The sequence below is a fragment of the Terrapene carolina genome, unplaced genomic scaffold (genome assembly GCF_002925995.2).
Source record: "Terrapene carolina triunguis isolate 2854851 unplaced genomic scaffold, T_m_triunguis-2.0 Scaffold833, whole genome shotgun sequence".
NCBI lineage: Eukaryota > Metazoa > Chordata > Testudines > Emydidae > Terrapene > Terrapene triunguis.
Genome location: NW_020665184.1, coordinates 1993268 through 2012933, shown reverse-complemented (window position 1 = coordinate 2012933; position 19666 = coordinate 1993268). Strand labels below are relative to the sequence as shown.

The 19666-nt window shown below is 58.0% G+C and overlaps 2 protein-coding genes and 1 long non-coding RNA gene across 3 annotated transcripts in view; 2 read left to right on the top strand and 1 right to left on the bottom strand.

Moving 5' to 3' along the window:
* The window catches only part of PODNL1 (podocan like 1), a gene marked incomplete at its 5' end in the record, with an annotated part of 7537 nt that extends 699 nt beyond the window's left edge, over positions 1-6838 (top strand). Inside the window, 8 exons of the mRNA XM_026660588.2 lie at positions 201-294; positions 946-1010; positions 1792-1901; positions 2330-2486; positions 2886-3026; positions 3274-3957; positions 4881-5029; positions 5767-6838. Coding sequence (XP_026516373.1) covers positions 201-294; positions 946-1010; positions 1792-1901; positions 2330-2486; positions 2886-3026; positions 3274-3957; positions 4881-5029; positions 5767-5917 — 1551 coding nt within the window. The remainder of the gene's footprint in view (positions 1-200; positions 295-945; positions 1011-1791; positions 1902-2329; positions 2487-2885; positions 3027-3273; positions 3958-4880; positions 5030-5766) is intronic.
* Positions 6839-9568: 2730 nt separating this feature from the next.
* Positions 9569-19666, bottom strand: part of CC2D1A (coiled-coil and C2 domain containing 1A) — a 34086-nt gene continuing 23988 nt past the window's right edge. Inside the window, exons 24-29 of the mRNA XM_024200037.3 lie at positions 19406-19461; positions 15833-15899; positions 14568-14694; positions 13859-13935; positions 13437-13484; positions 9569-12976 (exon numbers count right to left, since the gene is read on the bottom strand). Coding sequence (XP_024055805.2) covers positions 12956-12976; positions 13437-13484; positions 13859-13935; positions 14568-14694; positions 15833-15899; positions 19406-19461 — 396 coding nt within the window. The 3' untranslated portion in view covers positions 9569-12955. The remainder of the gene's footprint in view (positions 12977-13436; positions 13485-13858; positions 13936-14567; positions 14695-15832; positions 15900-19405; positions 19462-19666) is intronic.
* LOC112106661 lies at positions 10827-14460 on the top strand. Its single transcript, XR_002908119.3, has 3 exons — positions 10827-10901; positions 13818-13930; positions 14353-14460. It is a non-coding gene; the product is annotated as an uncharacterized LOC112106661 (long non-coding RNA).

Sequence of the window (19666 nt, the reverse complement as noted above, 5' to 3'; positions counted from 1 at the left end):
CCGTCGGAGGCGGTGCCCCGGGGGTCGGGGGGCGGCTGGGGGCTGTTGGAGGCGGTGCCCCAGTGGAACCCCTTCCAGAGCCCAGAGCAGCCCTTCCCTGACTCTCCACCTCCCATCTCTCTCTAAACTGCTGCCCTCTGGCCCTGGGCAAACGCCTCCCACTCCCCCAGGGACTGAGGTGAGCGCGTCTCCTTCTGCAGAATAACCAGCTACGGGAGCTGCCTTACGACGAGCTGGCCCCGCTGACCAGCCTGAAAACCCTCAACCTGCACAACAACCACATCATCTCCGACGGTGAGGGAGCCGTCGCGGGCAGGGGGCTGGGACGCCATCGAAGGGGGCGGTGCCGTGAGCAGGGGCCGTGCCAACGTGACCTGGGCGGGAGTGTGCGTGTCCAGGGAGAGCTCTTCCCGGCCTCCTATGGAACAGAAATCCCCGTGGTCCGGTACCCGAGCCCATCGTCCCTTTATCCTCCTCTCCTTGAATCCCAGAAGGATGCCCTTGCAGGCCGTCCCCCCGTCCTGCAGTTTCAGCGGGATACAGGAATTTCCTCCACTTCCACTTCTAAATTCTTGTGCAGCCTTGTCGCATGCTGTTAAACAGCTGCTGGGTCCTACCCCAGAGGCAGCTGCATTTCAGCGCTGGGTGAACGATCCCTATGTAGTGTTGTGTGAACGGCTGCCACGCTCCACCCCAGAGGCAGCTGCATTTCAGCAGCCTGGGAAGTTTTTTGGGACCGTTCTAGAAAAGCATGGTGGGTAGCTGGATGCCAGTTACAGGATGCGTAGCTCCGTGGGGGAGTGGAAGCAGCCATGGGGCCTTTCAGGGAGGGAGGCAGGGTCTGAGTTCACTAGATGGATGGAGCAGGTTCACGCCCTGGCCTCCCTTCTGCGCAGGGTGTGCCTGGACTAGGCAATCTCCGCTCTTCTCTCTGCTGCTTTCTAGGCCTCCCGGATGAAGCCTTTGAGTCCCTGGACTCGCTGCAGTACATCTACCTGGCCAACAACAAGGTGTGTGCGCGGCTGTCCTCTGAGCCGGTGCGCAGCATTCACAGCAGCTTTAACGAGCAGGGATGGTGCCAGGGGTTTGTGTCCAGCTAGGTGGAGGGGGCTCTGCACGTGTGTGTGTGTGAGGGGGATTTCACAAGCTAAACCATGCTGAGCGTGGTCGCCAGTGGGATGGGACCTCCAGGGAAAGCCAAGGGTGCTGCAGGGGGTGCTATGGGTGACTCCGTCATGTGGCACTAGGGGGCGCTGCGCTGCAGGGAGCAGATTGGTGGACTCAGTAGGCGGCGCTGTCCCTTGAGTCAGTGCAGCACTAGGGGGCGCTCCCCTCTGAGTCCGTGCTGACCCCGGGGCCCAGCATGGCACTCCGGGGCGCCGTGCTGCAGGAGGTGCCACCTTTCAGAGGAGACGGGTCCCACGTGGTCATTAGAGATGCTGACACATTCCCCTCAAGTGTCTGTGCTAACCCTGGTGTGATTCCATCCTGTCGTCCTAACCACCTGCTGCTGTGCTCATTGGAGAGAGGATTCCTCTCCACTTCCTGTCCTAAACCTTTGTGTGGTGGCCCTGGGCACTGTGAAACAGCTGCTGTGTTCTACCCCAGACCAGATGTTGAGCAATCCCTGTAGAAACAGCTGCTGCCTCTGAGCCCAGAGGTGGCTGCATGCCACTGACCAGTGAAGCAATCCCTGTATAAAGCCTGGCCAGGCCCTCTGGCGGCAGTGGGTAAATCCAGGACCACACTGATCCGCTGGAATCGGCCCGTCCCCCTTTGGTTTTTCCCCAGCTCACGGTAGCACCGCAGATCCTCCCCAGCGCAGTGCGCATAGTGGACCTGGCTGCCAACCTGCTCACCGAAGTCTACCCGCTCACCTTTGGGCAGAAAGCCAACCTCAGGTAGAGCCGCCATCCAGGCCTCCTGCCTCGGGCACGCGGGAGTCCCACGGACGGGGCCTGCAGCTGTGGGTGGTTTGCTGATCTCAGTGGGTTGGACTGGCTGAGCCAAGCTCTGGGCCTGATTAGTGTGGGCCTCTTCTTCAAGCTGGGTAGGGAGCTCAGTAGGGGGCGCTCTCCCCTCTGTGTTGACCTCAATGTCCCAGTGCAGTGCTAGGGGGCGCTGTGCTGCAGGGAGCGGGATGGGGGCTCACTCGGGGCGCTCTGTCCTTGCAGTCAGTGCTCACCCCAGCATGGCACTAGGGGGCGCTGTGCTGCAGGGCTGGAGGGCTCACTAGGGGGCGCTCTCCCCTTGGGGGCAGGACAGGGGCATTACCCTACCCCAGAGACTCTGGTGTCAGCTCCGTTTTGCTTCCCTCTCCTCCATGCAGGTCCGTGTATCTTCACAACAACCAGCTGACCAACACCGGGCTCCCCTATGACGCCTTCAACGGCTCTGACGCCGTCAGCACCATGATCCTCTCCAGCAACCAGCTCAGCTACCTGCCCCAGAACCTGCCCCCTGCGCTCGTCCGGCTCCACTTACAGGTGGGGCAGGGCTTGGGCTCATGACCGGGGTTGTGTGTGTGGGGGGTCTGCCTCCGCAGCTGATTTGTATAAACCGTGTGGTTGGCCTGGATCCCTGAGGCATGACACATCCCAAAGCCCCACAGCCGTTTGCCTTTGATATGGGGAGAGGAGGTGTAGGCCAGTGGTTAGAGCAGGGGGCTGGGAGCCAGGACTCCTGGGTTCTATTCTCAGCGTGGCCTTTGACTCACTCTGGGACCTTGGGCAAGCCCATCCCCTCTCTGTGCCCCAGCTCTGCCATTCAGATGGCATCTGGGCTGGGTGGCCTAGTGGTTATCTTGGTACCGTATCGAGGGCAGTCTCCCCCCCAGGCCTGCTGACGGTGTCTGAGGCGGGCTCGGGAGCTTCTCCCGTCTCTAGTGGCCGCGACCTCCCATCCCTGCAGAACAACCGCATCGCCCGGATCCCCAGAGGGGCACTGAGCAGCCACTGGAAGCTCCGAGAGCTCTACCTGCAGAACAACAACCTGTCCAACCAGGGCATGGACCCTTCCACCTTCAGGTGAGACTGGGGGAGGGAGCTGCAGCGTGGCAGAGTGGTTAGAGCGGAGGAGATGGGACTTCTGGGCAGGGACGGGGGGTCTAGTGGTTATAGTCAGTGGGGCTGGGAGTCAGGACTCCTGGGTTCTATTTCCAGCTCGGGGAGGAGAGTGGGGTCTAGTGGTTAGAGCGGGGGGGGACCAGCGCATCAGGACTCTTGGGTCCAGTACAGCAGGAGGCTACGGCACTAGCTGCTCACCCCAAGCCAGCGCCCCGTTCCCCTTCCTCTTTGCAGCAAGCTGAAGAGCCTGGAGTACCTGGATCTGTCTAACAACAACCTGACCGAGATCCCGGCTGGCTTCCCCCCGAACATCATGATCCTGCACCTGGGCAAGAACCGCATCGGCTCGCTGCCACGGGACAGCCTGAGCCGGGTGCGCGGCCTGCAGTACCTGCTGCTGCAGAACAACCGCCTGACGGCCGCCGGCGTCCACCCCGACGCCTTCCTCAAGCTGCGCAACCTGCACACCCTGCACCTCTACAACAACCGGCTGGAGCGGGTGCCCCCGGGGCTGCCCCGCCGGGTGCGCTCCCTCATGATCCTGCACAACCAGATCACTCACATCGGCCTGCACGACTTCGCCAACACCTACCTGCTGGCCGAGCTCAACCTGAGCTACAACCGCCTCTACAGCGCCAAGATCCACCGGCTGGCCTTCCGCAAGCTGCGCCGGCTCGAGAACCTGGACCTCTCGGGCAACCAGCTCACCCTCCTGCCCACCGGCCTCCCACCCAGCCTCGAGGTGCTCAAGCTGCACAAGAACCAGATCAACTCCCTCTCGCCCGAGCTGCTGGCCAACCTGACCGGCCTCAAGGAGCTGCACCTGGCCCACAACAGGCTGCGCATCGGCTCCATCACCCCTGGCACGTGGCAGGAGCTGCAGGGGCTCAAGGTGAGGGAGGGGGACGATTGCCCTAATGATGTAATCGGAGAGGGCAGTGGGGTCGAGTGGTTAGAGCAGGGGGTTGGGAGTCAGGACTCCTGGTTCTATCCTGGTTCGGGGAGGGGAGTGGGGTTAAGTGGTTAGAGGCGGGGGGCTGGGAGCCAGGACTCCTGGGTTCTATCCCGGTTCGGGGAGGGGAGTGGGGTTGAGTGGTTAGAGAGCGGTGGGGCTGGAAACGAGGACTCCTGGGTTCTATCCCGGCTCTGGGAGGGGAGTGGGTTGAGTGGTTAGCGGCGGGGAGCTGGGAGCCAGGACTCCTGGGTTCTATCCCGGCTGTGGGAGGGGATGTGGCTCGGTGATTAGAGATGAGGCACCAGAACTCCTGAGCTTGTACCTTCATTGCTAGGGTAAAGAGCCCTCTGGCAGCATGGCAATGTCAGACAGGATCGGGACCAATGGCCAAGGAGCCCCTTATCCGGGCTCGGAGAGGATCAGACCATTAGATGCCTCAGCTGAAGGTGCAGGAACCCCCACAGGGACACTCAGCCCCCCATGAAGGTCTCCTAATAGAGATTGGCTTAAAACCACGAGGTTTAATCTCCCTCCCAGAACCGTTCTAACTCCAGATCTCCTTGTCATCCATACAAACATCCAGTCCCCTCTTCGAGTCTGACTGGTCGCAGCCTCATTGACTTCATGTGACAGAGAGTTCCACAGGCTAACAACATGCTGAATGGAGTTTGCTCCCCTCTCCCAGCGTAGGGACTTGAAGGCTGTGATCAAGTCCCCGACCAGCCTGCCCTGCAAGAACCTTGTCCAGAACAGTCAGGCCTGGCAGGGTGTTACCAGCCATTAGTGGCGTAGAGCGAATCCAAGAAGCTGTTGAGAACTCTGCTGTTGGCCTGGGTAACCCCGTCCCTCCTGCTCCCCAGCTCCTGGATCTCAGCAACAACGAATTGTCCTACATCCCCCCGGACTTGCCAGAGTCCCTCGAGTACCTGTATCTCCAGCACAACCGCATTGCCGTCATTGGGGCCGAAGCCTTCCACACCATCCTCGACATCCGAGCCATCGTCCTCAGGTAACAGCCGGAGCAGGGAGGTTAGTGCTGGGAGCACAGGCAGGCTCCTGCCCTGCCGTCCTGCTGACCTGCTTTCCCGCCGACCTTTCCAGAAGGTGGGGCCAGAGCAGGGGGCTGGGAGTCAGGACCCCTTGGTCTCTGTCCCTGGTTCTGGGAGGGGTGTGGGGTGAAGGGGTCAGAGCAGGGGGGGCTGGGAGTCAGGACCCCTGGCTCGCTGGAGGTGTGTCTACATTGCAGCTGGGAGCACGCCTTGCAGTGCAGGTAGACAGACTCGCACTAGCTTCGCTGGGGAAAATCCAGCTATGGTGGGGAGCAGGGGCAGTGGCTCTGGCTAGCCCCCCGAGCTGCAACCCATGGGGTTGGGCAGGCTAGGACTCGGGTGGCCAGCCTGAGTCCTGCCAGAGTCGCAACATCCACACGGCTAGCGTTAGCGCAAGAGGTAGCCTGGGTGACCTCGAGCCAAATCGCTGCTCTCTGCACCCCCTCCAGCACTTCAGCAACACTTATGGGGTGGGGAGGGCCAGGCTGGAGCCCAAGTTTGGGCTCCCCGGAGCCCTAGAGAATGGGACTGTCCCGTCCTTGCTCTGTGACCTGAGGCCTCTGGTGTTGAGGGGCCCACTGCCTAGGGCAGGGTCCAAGGTGCCATCTCCCTGAAGTATTTGGCCAACCAATGGCGTCTCAGGAGGCCTCTTCTTGGCAGAGAACGGAGCTTTTCACCTGTCCTCCTGCTCTTTCAGATCCAACCGCCTGCTGGCAGCCAGCGTGTCTGACCAGGCCTTCGCGGCCCTGAAGCAGCTGGAGGTTGTGGACACTACGGGGAACCCAGAACCCATCAGTATCAAGATGCCACGAGCCGGGCGCTGGCTCAGATCTCACCCAGGCCCCTAACAAGCGGACAGCTCAGCCTGAGCTGGTCAGTGTCTGCCCTGGGCCTGGTTTGTCAGGGAAGCTTGAATAGCAGCGAGGAAATGAGGAACCGGGGCAGCTTTCTCCTTCTCCAGCTGCGCCGTTCAGGTCCTAGACTGTGTTATCGCTGTGGGCTCGGATGGTCCTGTCAGGGAGCGGCAGCTAAGCAGGGTTCGGCAGGCTCGGTACTTGGACAGGGGAAAATCCAGCTATGGTGGGGAGTAGGGTGGGTGTCTCAGTAGGGGGCGCTCTTCCCTGAGAGTCGGCACAGTACTGGGGGTGCTGTGCTTCCGGGAGCAGGGGGCACGCTCCTGCTCTTTCAGAGAACCACAGAATTGGGGTCCTGCCCCTTGGTCAGCCTGGCGACTTCCCCCTTGCACTCTCCACTGGATCAGCCGCTCTTCACCTCTCGTCCAAACCGTCACGTAGTACTGCCACGTTCCACCCCAGAGGTGGCTGCATTTCAGTGCCGGGGAAGTTATTTCCCTCTGTATGCACATCTGTGTAGGGTTAAGTTCTGAGCTGCTATAAGCAGGGGCGATTCCTCTGAGACCTCCAACCAGCTCTGAACTTGGCGGTGCTTTGGGATCTCTTGGGCTGAGAGGAGCTCTGGCAATATCCCCTACTGAAATCCATCTCTCCTGCCGTCATTTCCTGCAGCCGCCTTCCCTCCCTCCCAGGCTCTGACGCACCACATCCCAGATCACAGCGATAACATGGTTTCGATATCCTCCCTGAGGCAGCGTTCCAGAGGGATTACGCTGCCTGCTCTTCTGGGCTCCTTGAGCTGCACGGCGCACCGACACCCCACTGTAGGCCCTGCCCCGGCCTCCTGAGAATCAGCACATCCCCTCGGGTGCTTAAGGCCTCACTCAACTTTAGCCAAGCATTTGAACCAGCCTTACAGGGCTGTCGCTGCTAGGCCTGAGTTGGCCAGCTGGAGGCATGCGTCAGCCAGGGCCTGAACTCCAACCCAGCTGAAAGGGACCCTCCCTGTAGATTAGTGCGGTGCTTGCAGCATAGGCACCGTAAGGGCTGGGGTCGGGGTCTAGAACCTGCGCCTGCAGGGCTGCCAGGTAACAAACAGCTCCACGCTGCCACCCAGCAGCAGCACTGATGAAGCCAAAGGAAGATATTTAAGATACTGGGATGGGGAATGGGCCTGGACCCAGGCAATGGTGCCAGCAGAGCCAGTGGGTGTCTCCATGTCTCTGAGCCACGGGCGGGGTGACATGTTTTTGTGTCCGGTAGCAAAGGACCCCAGAGTGAATGGAATAACCAGGGCCCACGAATGAATCCCTAACAAATCGATTTCATCTGGCCCCAATGCAGGCTAGAGGAAATGACTGTAAGGTGGGTGCACAATTGGTTGAAACCCCACACTCTAGTAGCTAGCAGTGGTTTACTGTCGAACTGGAGGGACAGAGCTAGCGGGGTCCTGCAGGGCTCTGCCCTGGGGCTGGTCCTAGTCAATATTTTCGTTCATGACTTGGCTAATGGAGTGGAGTGTGCGCTTATGGCTTTGGCAGAGGACACCATGGGAGAGGCTAGAAGCACGCTGGACAGGATTAGAATTCAAACCAACCGTGACTAATTGGAAAATGGGCCTGAATTCAACAAGATGAACTTCTATAGAGTGCAAGTCCTGCACTTGGGAAGGAAATGAAACGCACGGCTACACACCAGGGAATCCCTGGGTAGGTGGCAGGACAGCAGAAAAGGATCAGGGGGTTATGGTGGATCACGAATTGGGTATGAGCTGATGCTGTGAAGTGGCTGTGAAGAAGGCTAATATTCTGGGATGTATTAACAGGAGTGTGGTATGTAAGACACAGGAGGTAATTGTCTTGCTCTACTCAGCACTGGTGAGGCCTCAGCCGGAGTGCTGTGTCCAGGTCTGGGCACCAGCCTTTTAGAAGGATGTGGACAATTTGCTGGAAGGACAGACCGGGCCGGCTCCAGGTTTTCTGCTGCCCCAAGCAGCGGAAAAAAAAAAAAAAGCCAATCGGCGGCAGCTCAATCGCACTGCTTCATCCTTCGGCGGCAATTCGGCAGTGGGTCCTTCACTCCCTCCATTCCTCTTCGGCGGCAGCTCAAAGAGGAAGAGAGGGACTGAGGGACCTGCTGCTGAATTCCCGCCCAAGACCCGGACGTGCCGCCCCAAGAGCGGAGGGAGTGCCGCCCCTTTGTATTGGCCGCCCCAAGCACCTGCTTCCTTGGCTGGTGCCTGGAGCTGGCCCTGAGGACAGAGCAGAGCAACCAAAATGATTAAAAGGTTTAGAAAACGTGATCTGTGAAGATTAAAAACACTGGGTATGGTTAGTTGTGAGACAAGACGACTGAGGGGAAGCTGGTAAAGCTTCAAACATGTTAAGGGCTGTTCCAAAGAGAACAGCAATCAACTGCTCATGGCAACGGAAGGCCAAGAAGGAATCGTCTTAGGCTGCAGTAAGGGAGATTTGGGTTAGATATTAGGGAAAACTCTCTCTCCAGCTAGTGAAATACAGGACTAGGTTATGGGGGGGAGGTTGTGGCATCCCCATCATTGGAGGTTTTTAAGAACATGTTAGACAAACCTGTCAGGGATGGCCTAGGTGTATTTGGTCCTGCCTCAGTGCAGGGGTCTGGACTAGGTGACCTCTTGAGGTTCCCTCCAGGTCCATGAATCTAACCAAATCTTCTACAACTCCCTGAGCTGTTTTAAGCCCGGTAGGAGCTGGCAGCAGGAGCAGGCCATGGAATGAGTGGTCGACCTGCGCGGCGCAGAGCCCTGATAGCACGCCCCCATCAGCAGTACGCTGCTCCTCCGCTTGCATGAAGCACACAGTGACTGCAGCTAATTTGAGAAGCAGCGTAGCCTAGAGGTCTACGTGGGCAGCCGGGACTCCTGGGTTCTAGCACCTGCTCGGTCATTAATTCACTCTCTGCCTATAGCCCTGGCTCTGTGCCTGTTTTGGTATCTGTAAAATGGGGCTAACTCATCCTGAGACAAAGTTAACACAGCACTTTGAGCAGGTAAAAGGGCAACAGTGTTACTTACTGGGGTCGCTTCTTCCTAGGCAGAGCCTGGGGCCATCTCCAGGCTGTGCTCAGGTCTCCCCCTTTCAGACCAGGCATGCCTGAGGCGTCTAGGTTACCCGTTGGAAGACAGCTCAGGTTGGTAGTGACCATGCGGCACTGTCAGAGAACGGTTCGGTAGCCCACGTGTGCAATCAGCACGGTAGATCTCGGTCCATTTCATGGCGGGTGGGGCAGGCAGCCCCATTCATAATTAGCCCCTTTGTTGGGAAAGAAGCTGAGACTGGACGAGAGCAGTGGGGTCTGGGCGATGCCCACTGCCTGGCTGTTCTGGGGGTAGGACGCCCATCTCCAGGGCTTTCACCCACACTGGCTTCCGTAGAACTTGTACATTATATTAATTTACTAGAAACACAGCTTGAGCCAACTCATTCGCCCCACTAACCGAGCCATAGCCCTTGCTGGAGAGAATATCCTAACCCCAGGGGTCAGGTTAGGTAAGTTCAGTGAAGGATGGGTACAGAGACAGGGTGGAGGCACACTTGATTTCAGCTGCTCTCTTTCCCCTGGGGTGGGAAGCTGGCATTAAGGGACGCCGGCAGAGAACACAAGGACTGAAGAGGTTCCAGAGAGGTTTAATTGGTATTTGTTACAGGATTTCAGTTCAGGGTAGAGCTGGGTTTGGTTTTGTTTTTTTGGTAGAAAAAAAGATGTGTCTTAAAAACTTCATATAGATTTGTGGTCTCTCTAAGCACAAAATAAAACCAGAACGCAGTCAGTTCCAACATCTCTGCTTTTACATTCGCTCTCGGATTCTCCGGACAGACAGACGCCCCCAGAGACAGGCACTTACAGCATGTAAAAACAGACCCAACAAGCAACACACTGCTTTACTGGGCTGTGGAATCGGACAAGGAGGAGCAATAGACATTTAGACAATTACCCATTATTTACCCTCAAACAAGGTTTCTCTTGGGCCAGAGACAGAAAGGTTTAAAATTTGGTTTAGAAGGAAGGTTGGGGGGGAGGGGGAAGCTGAGATTGGACCATTTCGACAGCTAATCAACTCATCCATCACCCAGCAGCAGCTCTTTGAATTTGGTTATTCACAGGGATTAAAGGAATGTTTCTGTTTAAACCAGGCTGTCACTTGCAAGGGGTGGGGAGAATCCAGATCAGCCTACCACGGTCCCTTCACCTCCTGCCAGTGCAGGGGGCAGCGAGTAGCGGTGCAGCCCCGCTAGTGTGCAGAGGCTGCAGCGCGGCTCCACCGGGCTCATCGCCATTGGCAGTTTCACGCGGCGCTCAGTGCCAGGCACGCAAGGAAGAGCCACCGGCCCATGGCCAAGCTGGGACGGAGATGCCAGCGAAAGCTGGGCACTGCAGGAGGGAGAGAGATCCAGGGGGAAATCCCAGCTCCACTGAAGTCAAGGATTTCAACCCCTCTAGTGTTTGGGCCTGTGGGTAAGTGGGACTCCCGACAGCTCTGAGGAACGGACAGTTCCCCGCCTCCCCCACGCAGCTGCTTGCTTGTACGATAGCTCTGCCGCTCCCCTCTGGCTCAGCTCCTGTTTAGGCAGCTCAGAGCTGGAGGTACCTTTAGTTGCCCCCAGCTGCAGCCTCCTAATGAGCATAGGGGTTTTGAAATCAACCATTCCCAGCCAGGGTATCCCAAGCCCTGTCCCACGCCCCTGCCAGGGCCTGACGAGCTGCTGAATATGTTCTCTTCAGCGAGAAGCTGCAGCTGGTTCACTGGAGCCAGTCGCCAGGGGAGAAGGGCAGTAGGGCGAACTGCAGATCTGTTTCACCCTACTGCCATAGAGAGAGAAAGCCAGCCCCGTGTGCGCACGCGTGGCTCTCTCTGTCCAAAGGGCAAGGAATGGGCATGGGAGCGGGACAAGCGGCCAGAGAGGGGCTTTCGCTGCAGGTTCCTCTATGGCCACTACCAGTAAGTGACTGGGTTCTAGTGGGACATGCAGGACGAGGGGGATCTTGGACAGCACTCAAAGTGGGGCCTGTTAGCCCTTCTGGGTGGATCAGGTAAGTAGCGAGAAATAGCCCTATTCTCCCCTTCCCTCTTTCACAGCCTCCTTAAGGCAGCAGGCCCGTGATGGGGGTGGCAGTTCACAACGTGTACCACCCTCCCCGGGCATCCTCTGCCTGGAGCCCTGCGAAGCCTGAACAAAGCAGCGTGAGCAGCTGGGGCCTGCCGTCCCTGGGGGAGAGGTGTGTGCAAAGTGCATTGGTGCAGGGACCCCTCCGTGCAAGATGAGCTGTGACCAGAGTGCAAATCGGGGGTGGGGAGAGGGTCCCCATGAGCCATGCTGGGGAGGAGGGGGAGGGAGCATCTTTAGTGTCATCTAGTTCGGACAAGGTGCGGAAGTCTTAGTCGGTATTTACACGGGAGCCAGTTCCGGACGTTGGGGCAGCTGCTCTGATCCACACTCAGGCGCCTTTCGCTCCCTGTGATCGTCCCAGCCTTGGCTGGAGGAACTGGCAGGAACATGTCCTCCCTTCGCCTGGAGCCAAAGGCAGTGTCACATTCACACTCGCCGCGTCCCTGCTCTGACTCCTTCAAGCAGCTTCCTGCCCCGGCTCTCACCCTGCTGCGGGGGCGGGGGGCCTCAGATAGCGTCTCGGGGCTAGGGAAAGGGTTTTCGGCCCATCTCTGTGCACACAGCCCCTGCCTCCCACAACGCAGGCAAAGGCTGGAAGAGCAGCTGCTGCCAAAGCAGGAGCTGTGGTGATAGGGGCTGGGGAAGGGTGCGGGGGTCGTCCGGGGACATGCGTTAGTCACACCACGCACAGTTTGTCTGTGTGACGCAGTCAGGCACTGGAGCCGTCCCCGGGAGATGGGACAGGGGCAGCACCAGAGAGTGGATTCGCTGAGCGACGGATAAATGCCCCCCTGCCCGGGGCCTCCCTATCTTCTGGAGGGGGAGCACAGGGCAGCGCTCACAGGTCGCAGCCTTCGCCTGGCCCACGGTGCCGTGCAGTACAAAGCTCCCTTATAAACCAGTGCCCAAAAGGACAGCACGGATTGCACTTTACCAAGGTGGGGGGGAGGGGGAGAGACAGTGGCTGTACTCTAGTCTGGCCTTGAACCCTGCTCCAGCCGGCACCGGTGCCCCATGACAGGCAGGGAGTTTTCCCGACCACTCCCTGCCCACAGAATTCAAGCACAGCTCCCGCCCAGGGTCAGACTGGGCTCTGAGGGACAGGGCAGGAGATGGGACAGGGGCGGTTTCCCTTTGCACCAGGTTGTGCCTGGACTAGGACGGGGACCTGTGGCTGAGAACAGGGTGCATCAGCCACAGATCCACCCCAGGCCCTTGTCAGATGGTGCTGAGAACAGGCCGGGGGCTAGCGTGGACGGGGGATATTACAGGTAACGGCCTGCACAAATGAACAGTGCTGAGCCTGCTAAGGGGAGACGGGACCTGTGGTCAGCACCCATTTGCCACAGGTATCTGCCCTAGTGCAGGCCCAGCCCTTGTGGAGACAAACCCTGCTGTAGTTTGGCCTAGTGAATACAATGCTCTCCCGCTAAGCCTTTTAGCAGGCAGCCAGCAGAGCCGGGGACCAGGAGCGGGGTGGACTCTAGCACCTGTGCTTCTCGGTGAGCAGAGGGGCAAAGTGATTGTCACATGATTGTCTGGCTCGTCTCCCTGTGGGAGATCACGCACCTCGGGGTTTGGGGTGGGGCTGTTCTGGGGGGGTGAGGTCAGGGCCTGAGCTCACTCCTACCACCAGAGTGGGGTGGGGAAGGGGCACAAGGACCGGGCACAAGGACAGCACCCTCCCTACACTAGCAGAGGATGCGAGGTCAATTTCAGGGCCTTTCCCATCCCCTCAAGTATATCTCCCCGCTCGGCAGAAAGGAACTCCACCCCTCCCATTAGTGTCTGCCTAGTTTCTCCCCCCTGGGGTCATGGAGGGAAGAGGAGTGCAGTGTATGCGGGGCGGGCCATTCTGTCCCAGGCCTTCAAAACACCAAGGGCTTCATCTGCGGAACTTCTGAAGCTGGAAGAGAAAGACACACGTGGGTATTTGAGTGGCAGCCCCTGGGGCCATGTGGGGCAGGGCAGGGAAGGGACAAGCAGCACTTAACTCATGGGCGGGGTTACAGGAACCGCATGAGGGAGCTAAAGCTTGCACTCGGGACCCCTGAGATCCTGGGACTGCAGGAGAGATTTGGAGCTTCCAGGCCTGAAGGATTGGGAAAAATCTACTGCGTCGGGGCCACCATAAATCTACTGAACAGTCTCTGAAGCACCATCGACCTCCGTCGCTGGTCAGCCCCCTCCATGACAGTCTGGGCAGAGAGGCCGAGGGGGGAAATGGGCCATGGAGAAAGTTTCCCTCCAGCTGCCAGTGGGGGGTCCAGGGCTAAGAGGTGGGAAACTGACCCTGCTCTTGGGATAAGCCCAGGACTCCTGGCCAAATGCACTTTGACCCTGCTCAGCTGCTAGGGGACGCTTACCTCACTCTCCACGAGATTCCGCTTGTACAGGGCTTCCTTGGCGGCGTCCTGTTAAACCAACACCACAAGCATCAGGATGTCGAACTCCCCTGGAGCAGGGGGAAGCTGCTACAGGGACCATGCCAAGTTTGACAGCTCTGCTGCTTTAAAGCAGGTACCTTAGCAGCACTGGGTGATGGGCCTGGCACAACAGTCTAGCCAGGTTTCTACCTACACCCCCACAGAACCACCGGGCAGTAGTGAGCACGTGAAGTGAGACCCCAATCCCACAGATTCCAGTCGCCCCGTGTTACTTATCACGAGTGGAACAGGCTCATGCAAAGACGCCCGCCCTGTCCCACCCCACACGATCACAGAACCAATGTTTGGCTTCTGCCCCAGCTTCCTGGCAGTGAGAAGAGAACGGCAAGTGGTTTCCTCACCCGATTGCCCTCGTTCCCGAGACGCCGCGCCGAATCGGTGTAGAACTGCAGGAACCTCTCCAGCTGCGACAGGTACTCTAGGGGGAGGAAGGTTAGAGTCAGTCGAGCCTCTATGGGCAGGGCGGGGGGTCTTCAAACCTTTCTGTGGTGGGGAACGTAGCTGAATAGTGATTCTCTCCAGGACACCTCCCCTCCCTGGGGCGGTTGCTCACACAGTCCTGCAGCGCTAGGAAAGCCCTTATGTTCAGTTGCTTTTAGTGCAATCCTTCAGTTACACAAGGCAGCCCCAGCACATGTGACTAGCCAGCGCTCTGAGGTTTGGGAATCTCTGTTCTTGGCACCACCCCTGTGCCTACGGTGTGAGGGAGGGAGATTAAACAGGCCCAGGCAGGCACGGGTATTAGGACTAAGAACAGCAGGGGGGTCCTTAAGGTGCTGTAGGAACGAGGCTTAGGAACTACCACAGACATGACAAATCGCTGTTCTCTGCCCAGGTCCTAGTGGGACGCGTGTCCCTTGCCCCAAGCCCCTTTCAGGAGGGAGAGGCCACGACGGAACGCCCGGCTCACCCACGGCTCAACGCCCGGCTCACCCACGGCTCGGGGCGGAGGCTTGCGACGTCAGGCTGTACCCGTCCTGGGGCAGAAGTCCGAGCACCGCGATGGGCAGCACCCCCCAAAACGAGCTCCGACTGCAGGGCTGCACTGACCTTTCCTGAACGCAGGGCCCCCGTGCTGCAGCTGGGATTTCAGCCACTGGCTCCGCTGCGTGATGTCCTGGTACTGTTCCACGAGCTCGTTGGGAAGCGGCCTGTGAGCCTGTCTGTACGCCAACACCTGCCAGCAAAGCCAGAAGGCCTGTTGGCTTCCCAGGCAAACACAGAGGAACCCACAAAGCCCTGACATACGTCAAGTCATTCCGAGCTGAGTGCGGGAATCAGCGCCGGTAGCGGAAGCACGGGCTGGGGAGGGAGCAGCTCCGGAAAAGCAGCCAGGACCCGGTGAGCCCGGCACTCCCGTGGGGAGCGCACACACTGCCGCCCTCCAAGCAGCCAATGCACAGATCTCCTGTGCAGGTCAATGGCGGATGCATCCAGCGGCAGCTCTCTAGCCCTTTCACATTGCCCCTAGAAGGGGACATGACCTGCGGCCACGTCTCCCATAACCTGGCACCCTTGCGATTGTGCGGGAAGAGCCATCGCAGCCCACCGAGCAGGGAGCCTGCAAGTCGTAAGCGGCTGGTTCCCCTCGGCGGTCACTGGGCGGGGTGGGTTCCTGAACTCAAGATCGTTTCACATTACGGTTCATCGGGAACCCCCACCGGGAGCAGGGCTGGTGAGGACCCGCCCAGCGGAGACAGCAGCTAGACGCTGCCTGAAGGGACCTGCCCCAAAGACTGTGCCTACGCGAGGGAGAGACAGAGAGCCAACACGGTTGAAAATCCTAGCCCAGTCAGGGCGGGGTGTGGTCTGAACAAGTGCTCCATGGGGAAGGTGAACCCCAGGGTGCCCTAGAGGGAAATGCCCGGCCCCATCAGTGCCTCCCAGGCAGAGGCAGCCCCACAGCATTAACGTGCTGGGGCCTGATCCAAAGCCCATTGCAGTCAAAGGGAGTCTTTCCATTGGCTTTCGGACCAGGCCACCAGCAGGGTAATATCCTAAACAGAGACAGGCCTCAGCCAACCTCTTGGATTCAACCCCCCCGAGGCCAGAGACCATTCCAAAACGCGCAGCGTGAGCTGCTTCCCCAGCCGAGGGGTAAGTGCAGGCTTTGTCAAGGCAGGCAACGGGGAGTCCGGTCTCCGGGTTGCTATTTCTAGCTCTGCCACTAACCTCCAGATCACCCAGTTCCCTCGTGGCATAACCAGCAGCTGCAGAAGACCCCCACCCCTTCCCCACCGAGTTCTGCTCGAGGCCTAGCTGAGCCGGTGCTGCCGGAGAATCTGGGCAGGCGGAGGGCATCGGGTTTCACTCACCTTCTTTTCCAGCTTCTCCTTGTCAAAGGCTAAAACGTTCAAGCTGTGCAGAGTGTGAATGGGTTTGCTGGGGGAAGAGAAACATTAGCTTTGGTTAAACCCAAGAAAGGGGCAGGATTTCATTCCCCGGAGGTGGGTAGAACTTCCCCTTGCTCTGGCTTCCCCAGAGGGGACACGCTCTGACTCCAGAGAGAGGAGAGAGGGACATAGGAATCGAGACCACGCCAGTGCAGGAGAGATCCCAGGGTTTACCCTACCGAGACCCTCAGCCTGGGGAAGCTTTGCCCTGCCAGAATGCCTGACTTCAACCCAGCAGGCATCAGCCCCTTGAAGGGATAGCAAGCATGCTCCTGTGATCTGAACCCGCTCCCGCTGCCTAGAAATGAGGTCCCCTGACATCTGCCAGTAGCTCTAGCTCCCAGTTCGATGGCTTTGCCTGGCTAGATGTCGCGTTGGTGAAGGTGGGAGGGGTGCAGAGGCAGCACTGTCTCAGACAGGCACTCGGGTGCTCTATGCGGTGTTGAAAGGAAAGAGGGCCACAAAGGAACAGGGAGAGGTGGGTCAAGTACAGTCATGTTGTATCAGACAGAGGAAACAGAGCTCAGGCATAGAGAGGGGAAGTGAATTGTCCACCACCACAGCCAGGATTACAACTCGGGAATCCTGATTCCCAACCCCAGCCCCCCAGCTCAAACCACTAGACTCCACTCCCGTTCCAAAGCTGTGACTACAGCCTAGGAGTCCAGAGACCCAGTCCCTTGCTCCAATCACTAGCCCATGTGCAGACTGGAGAACACCACAGCCTTCAGAGAAGCCACCTGCCGCACGTGAGCCAACAGCTTAGGAGACTGGTGGGGGTATTATCTCAGACCCGGTGCATTTCAGCGCACTGTGGTCTACCGGCGCTCGTAAAACAGCCTGGAAACACAGGAGCCGTGTCGCGTTCCCATCAGACCCCCACTTGTCAAGCTCTAGCTATCCCTCACTTCCCAGCCCTGTCACACAACAGAGTGACTGATGGGCTGCAGGCCCCCGGGGAGAGTCTGCGCCCCTCTGTCATGGCCTAGACCAAGTGGGTCAGTCCAAATGCACAGAGGGAACATTCGCCAGATTAAAGGAAGGGCCCCCAACTCTGACACCCCTGAGGAGGTGGAGGGTCTCTGGAGTGAAGGCAAAGCAGAAAAGTGATCGCTGCCGCCACACCAATCCCGCTGCATAAAGATGGTGGGCTCTCAGAAGGCAGTTAGTGGGAGGGAGATTAGAGCATGGGCCTGGGAGTTGGGACTCCTGGAGTCTATTCCCAGCTGTGTCACTAACTCACTGCATGGCCTTGAGCAAGTCACTTTTCCTCTATTGTGCCTCAGTTTCCCCTTGTAGTTAACAGTCTCGCTGTCTCCTCTCTGGTACAAACTAAGGCCAACCTTTTGCTGGGGATGGATTAGTTTGTCTCATGGAAACATTCTTTTTACAACTGCACAGACACGAGCCACACACACACACACACACACACCCACACACACCCTTGCCATTTCCTTTCAGAACATCACTTGCTGCACTCAGGCGGAGAGATACTTTCAGAACCGGGACCTCCGTCACGGGGAATCAGGGATCCAGGCAGGGAAGGGAGATAAGGAACTGCTGTCCCTCCCCCGCAGTCCACTTGCTCTCCCCAGTCCAGATCCTAAGCCCGGGATGCATCACTGCTGTGATCCTTCCTGTGACTACACTGTATTCGCCAGCCCCTGCTTGTTCCCCGCCCCCAGCTCCTTTTCATTTTATTCTCTCCAGCTCTGAGTCCTACCCAATTTCTTGCTCCTCTCCTCCTGAGTATCTACTTGGCCTTCCTCCTCCTCGAGCCTCTGATCTTCACCACTTCTCTCTGTCCCCTCTGAGCCTCCTCCTTCTCCCTCCCTGCCTCCAGCCTGGTGCTGAGAAAACCCATTGGCCCCCCACTCCCTCCATCTCTGCCCCTAGCTTCCGGAGGAGTTGTTCAAGACCCCCATGCTGCTCTGCACACATCACCTCATACCTTTTCTCTGCCCCCTCAGCAGGCGCGTACCTCACCTCTGCCACTGGGGAGAGTGGCAGGAGGATGAAGTAGGGAGCAGGGTCTGTAAGACGCCAGCAAAGGGGAGAGTATCCCTGGATTACACTGAAGCAGGAGGCTCCTGGAATACCAGGGGCCCTAAATGCGCTAGTCACTCTAAGCTATTGCTCTTCCAGGGCCAGCAGGAGCGAAAGGTGTTCCACGTAAGAACTTCCAGGGCCCGAGAGGAGGAAGAGGAGGAGGAGGGTCCAGTCAGAGCCGGCCTTGCTAGAGCACTGAGCAGATGGACGTTCTGAAAGGAAATTAAAGACAGAGACAAGAGACCATAAACAGCGACTGCCAGACAGAGGCTGCGCCCTGATCTCAGCAGGGCCTGCACAGACTCGCTCATCCCATTCAGAGAACCTGATAGGACTCGCCGGGCAGGGGCCATACAGCCTAAGGTATCTAAGCACAGCACACTGCCATCTCAAAGCGCTTCTCAGCCAGCACTGCCAGGATCCCCTCCCCACGTATCCAGGATCCCCCTTTCTGCACACGAATATGGGAAGGGCAGGGTGGTGGCAATCCCACGCATTAGACAGCTACACAAATGTTCTGTTTTGCTGTCCTGACTACAGTGGCAAGTCTCTCCCTGGGTGCTGCTGTTTTACTGATCTTACCCCACCCAGGAAGTCAGGCCTGTCCAGCAGGATGGAGGGAGTTGCTTTCTCCACTGGAGCAAATGGAAAATCACTCGCAGATGAGCACAGCTTTGCACTTCTACACCACTGCTCATCCATAGATCTCAGAGCGCTCAACGAAGGCAAGCATTCTTTCCATTTTAGAGCTGGGGAAACTGAGGCATGGGGCAGCAAAGTGACTTGCCTGGGGTCACGCAGTGAGTCAGTGGCAGAGCCGGGAATGAGCTGAGCTCAGTTCCTTGCTCTAACAAAAGTATCCCCCCCACTCCAGTTACAAAATAACTCGGATAACTGGCCTAGGGCGTTACCATGAGCAGCTACCATACTGTGCAATAACACAGCTTGTTAGAGCACCATGCAGGGAAGGGATAATTAGTGACTGAATAATAATCTTGGTTCTGTTCCCTACTCTGGCAACAGTATGTTCCACAACCACTCACTTTCCCCGCTCTGGGCCTTAGTTTTCCCACCTGTACAATGGGGATAATTCTGACCTACATCCCAGAGAAGACATTGTGAAGTGCAGGGAGATTCTGTGAGTGGACAGAAGGTCCTAGAGAAGGGCAAAGAATTATTCATTATTATCCTGGAGTTTACAGTCTACAATATCAGCACTGCCAGCTGAGGGTAGTTTGCTTATGCCCACATGTCTCATCATCCAAAGCTACAGAAGCAGAAGCTCACCAGGAATGCAAAACATCCAGCAGGAATCCCACCCCCAGCCCCGAAAGAATGGGGGGGGGGGAAGGATCGTTAAGCAGACAAATCCTCACAGTTTCCTTAGAGCACAGAAAAAAACCTCAAACAGCACAACTAAGCCAAGCCAACGCGAGGGGGACGTACCTGTTGCCCACGTCCCTTACTGGACCGACTGTTGGTTTTGGTTTGGGGAGAGCAACCTGAAAGAAGAGGCAGAAGCTTTCAAAATAACTCATAGCAGTGCGATGCCATTTCATCCACGGCTCTCCAGGTGCTCTACAAGAGGCCGGGACGAGATCATTACCCCACTTAACCGATTGGGAAATGACTTGTCCAGCCTCACACAAGTCAGTGGCATAGCTGGGAAGAGAATCTCCCCAGTACAGAGCCCTGCACACTGGACGC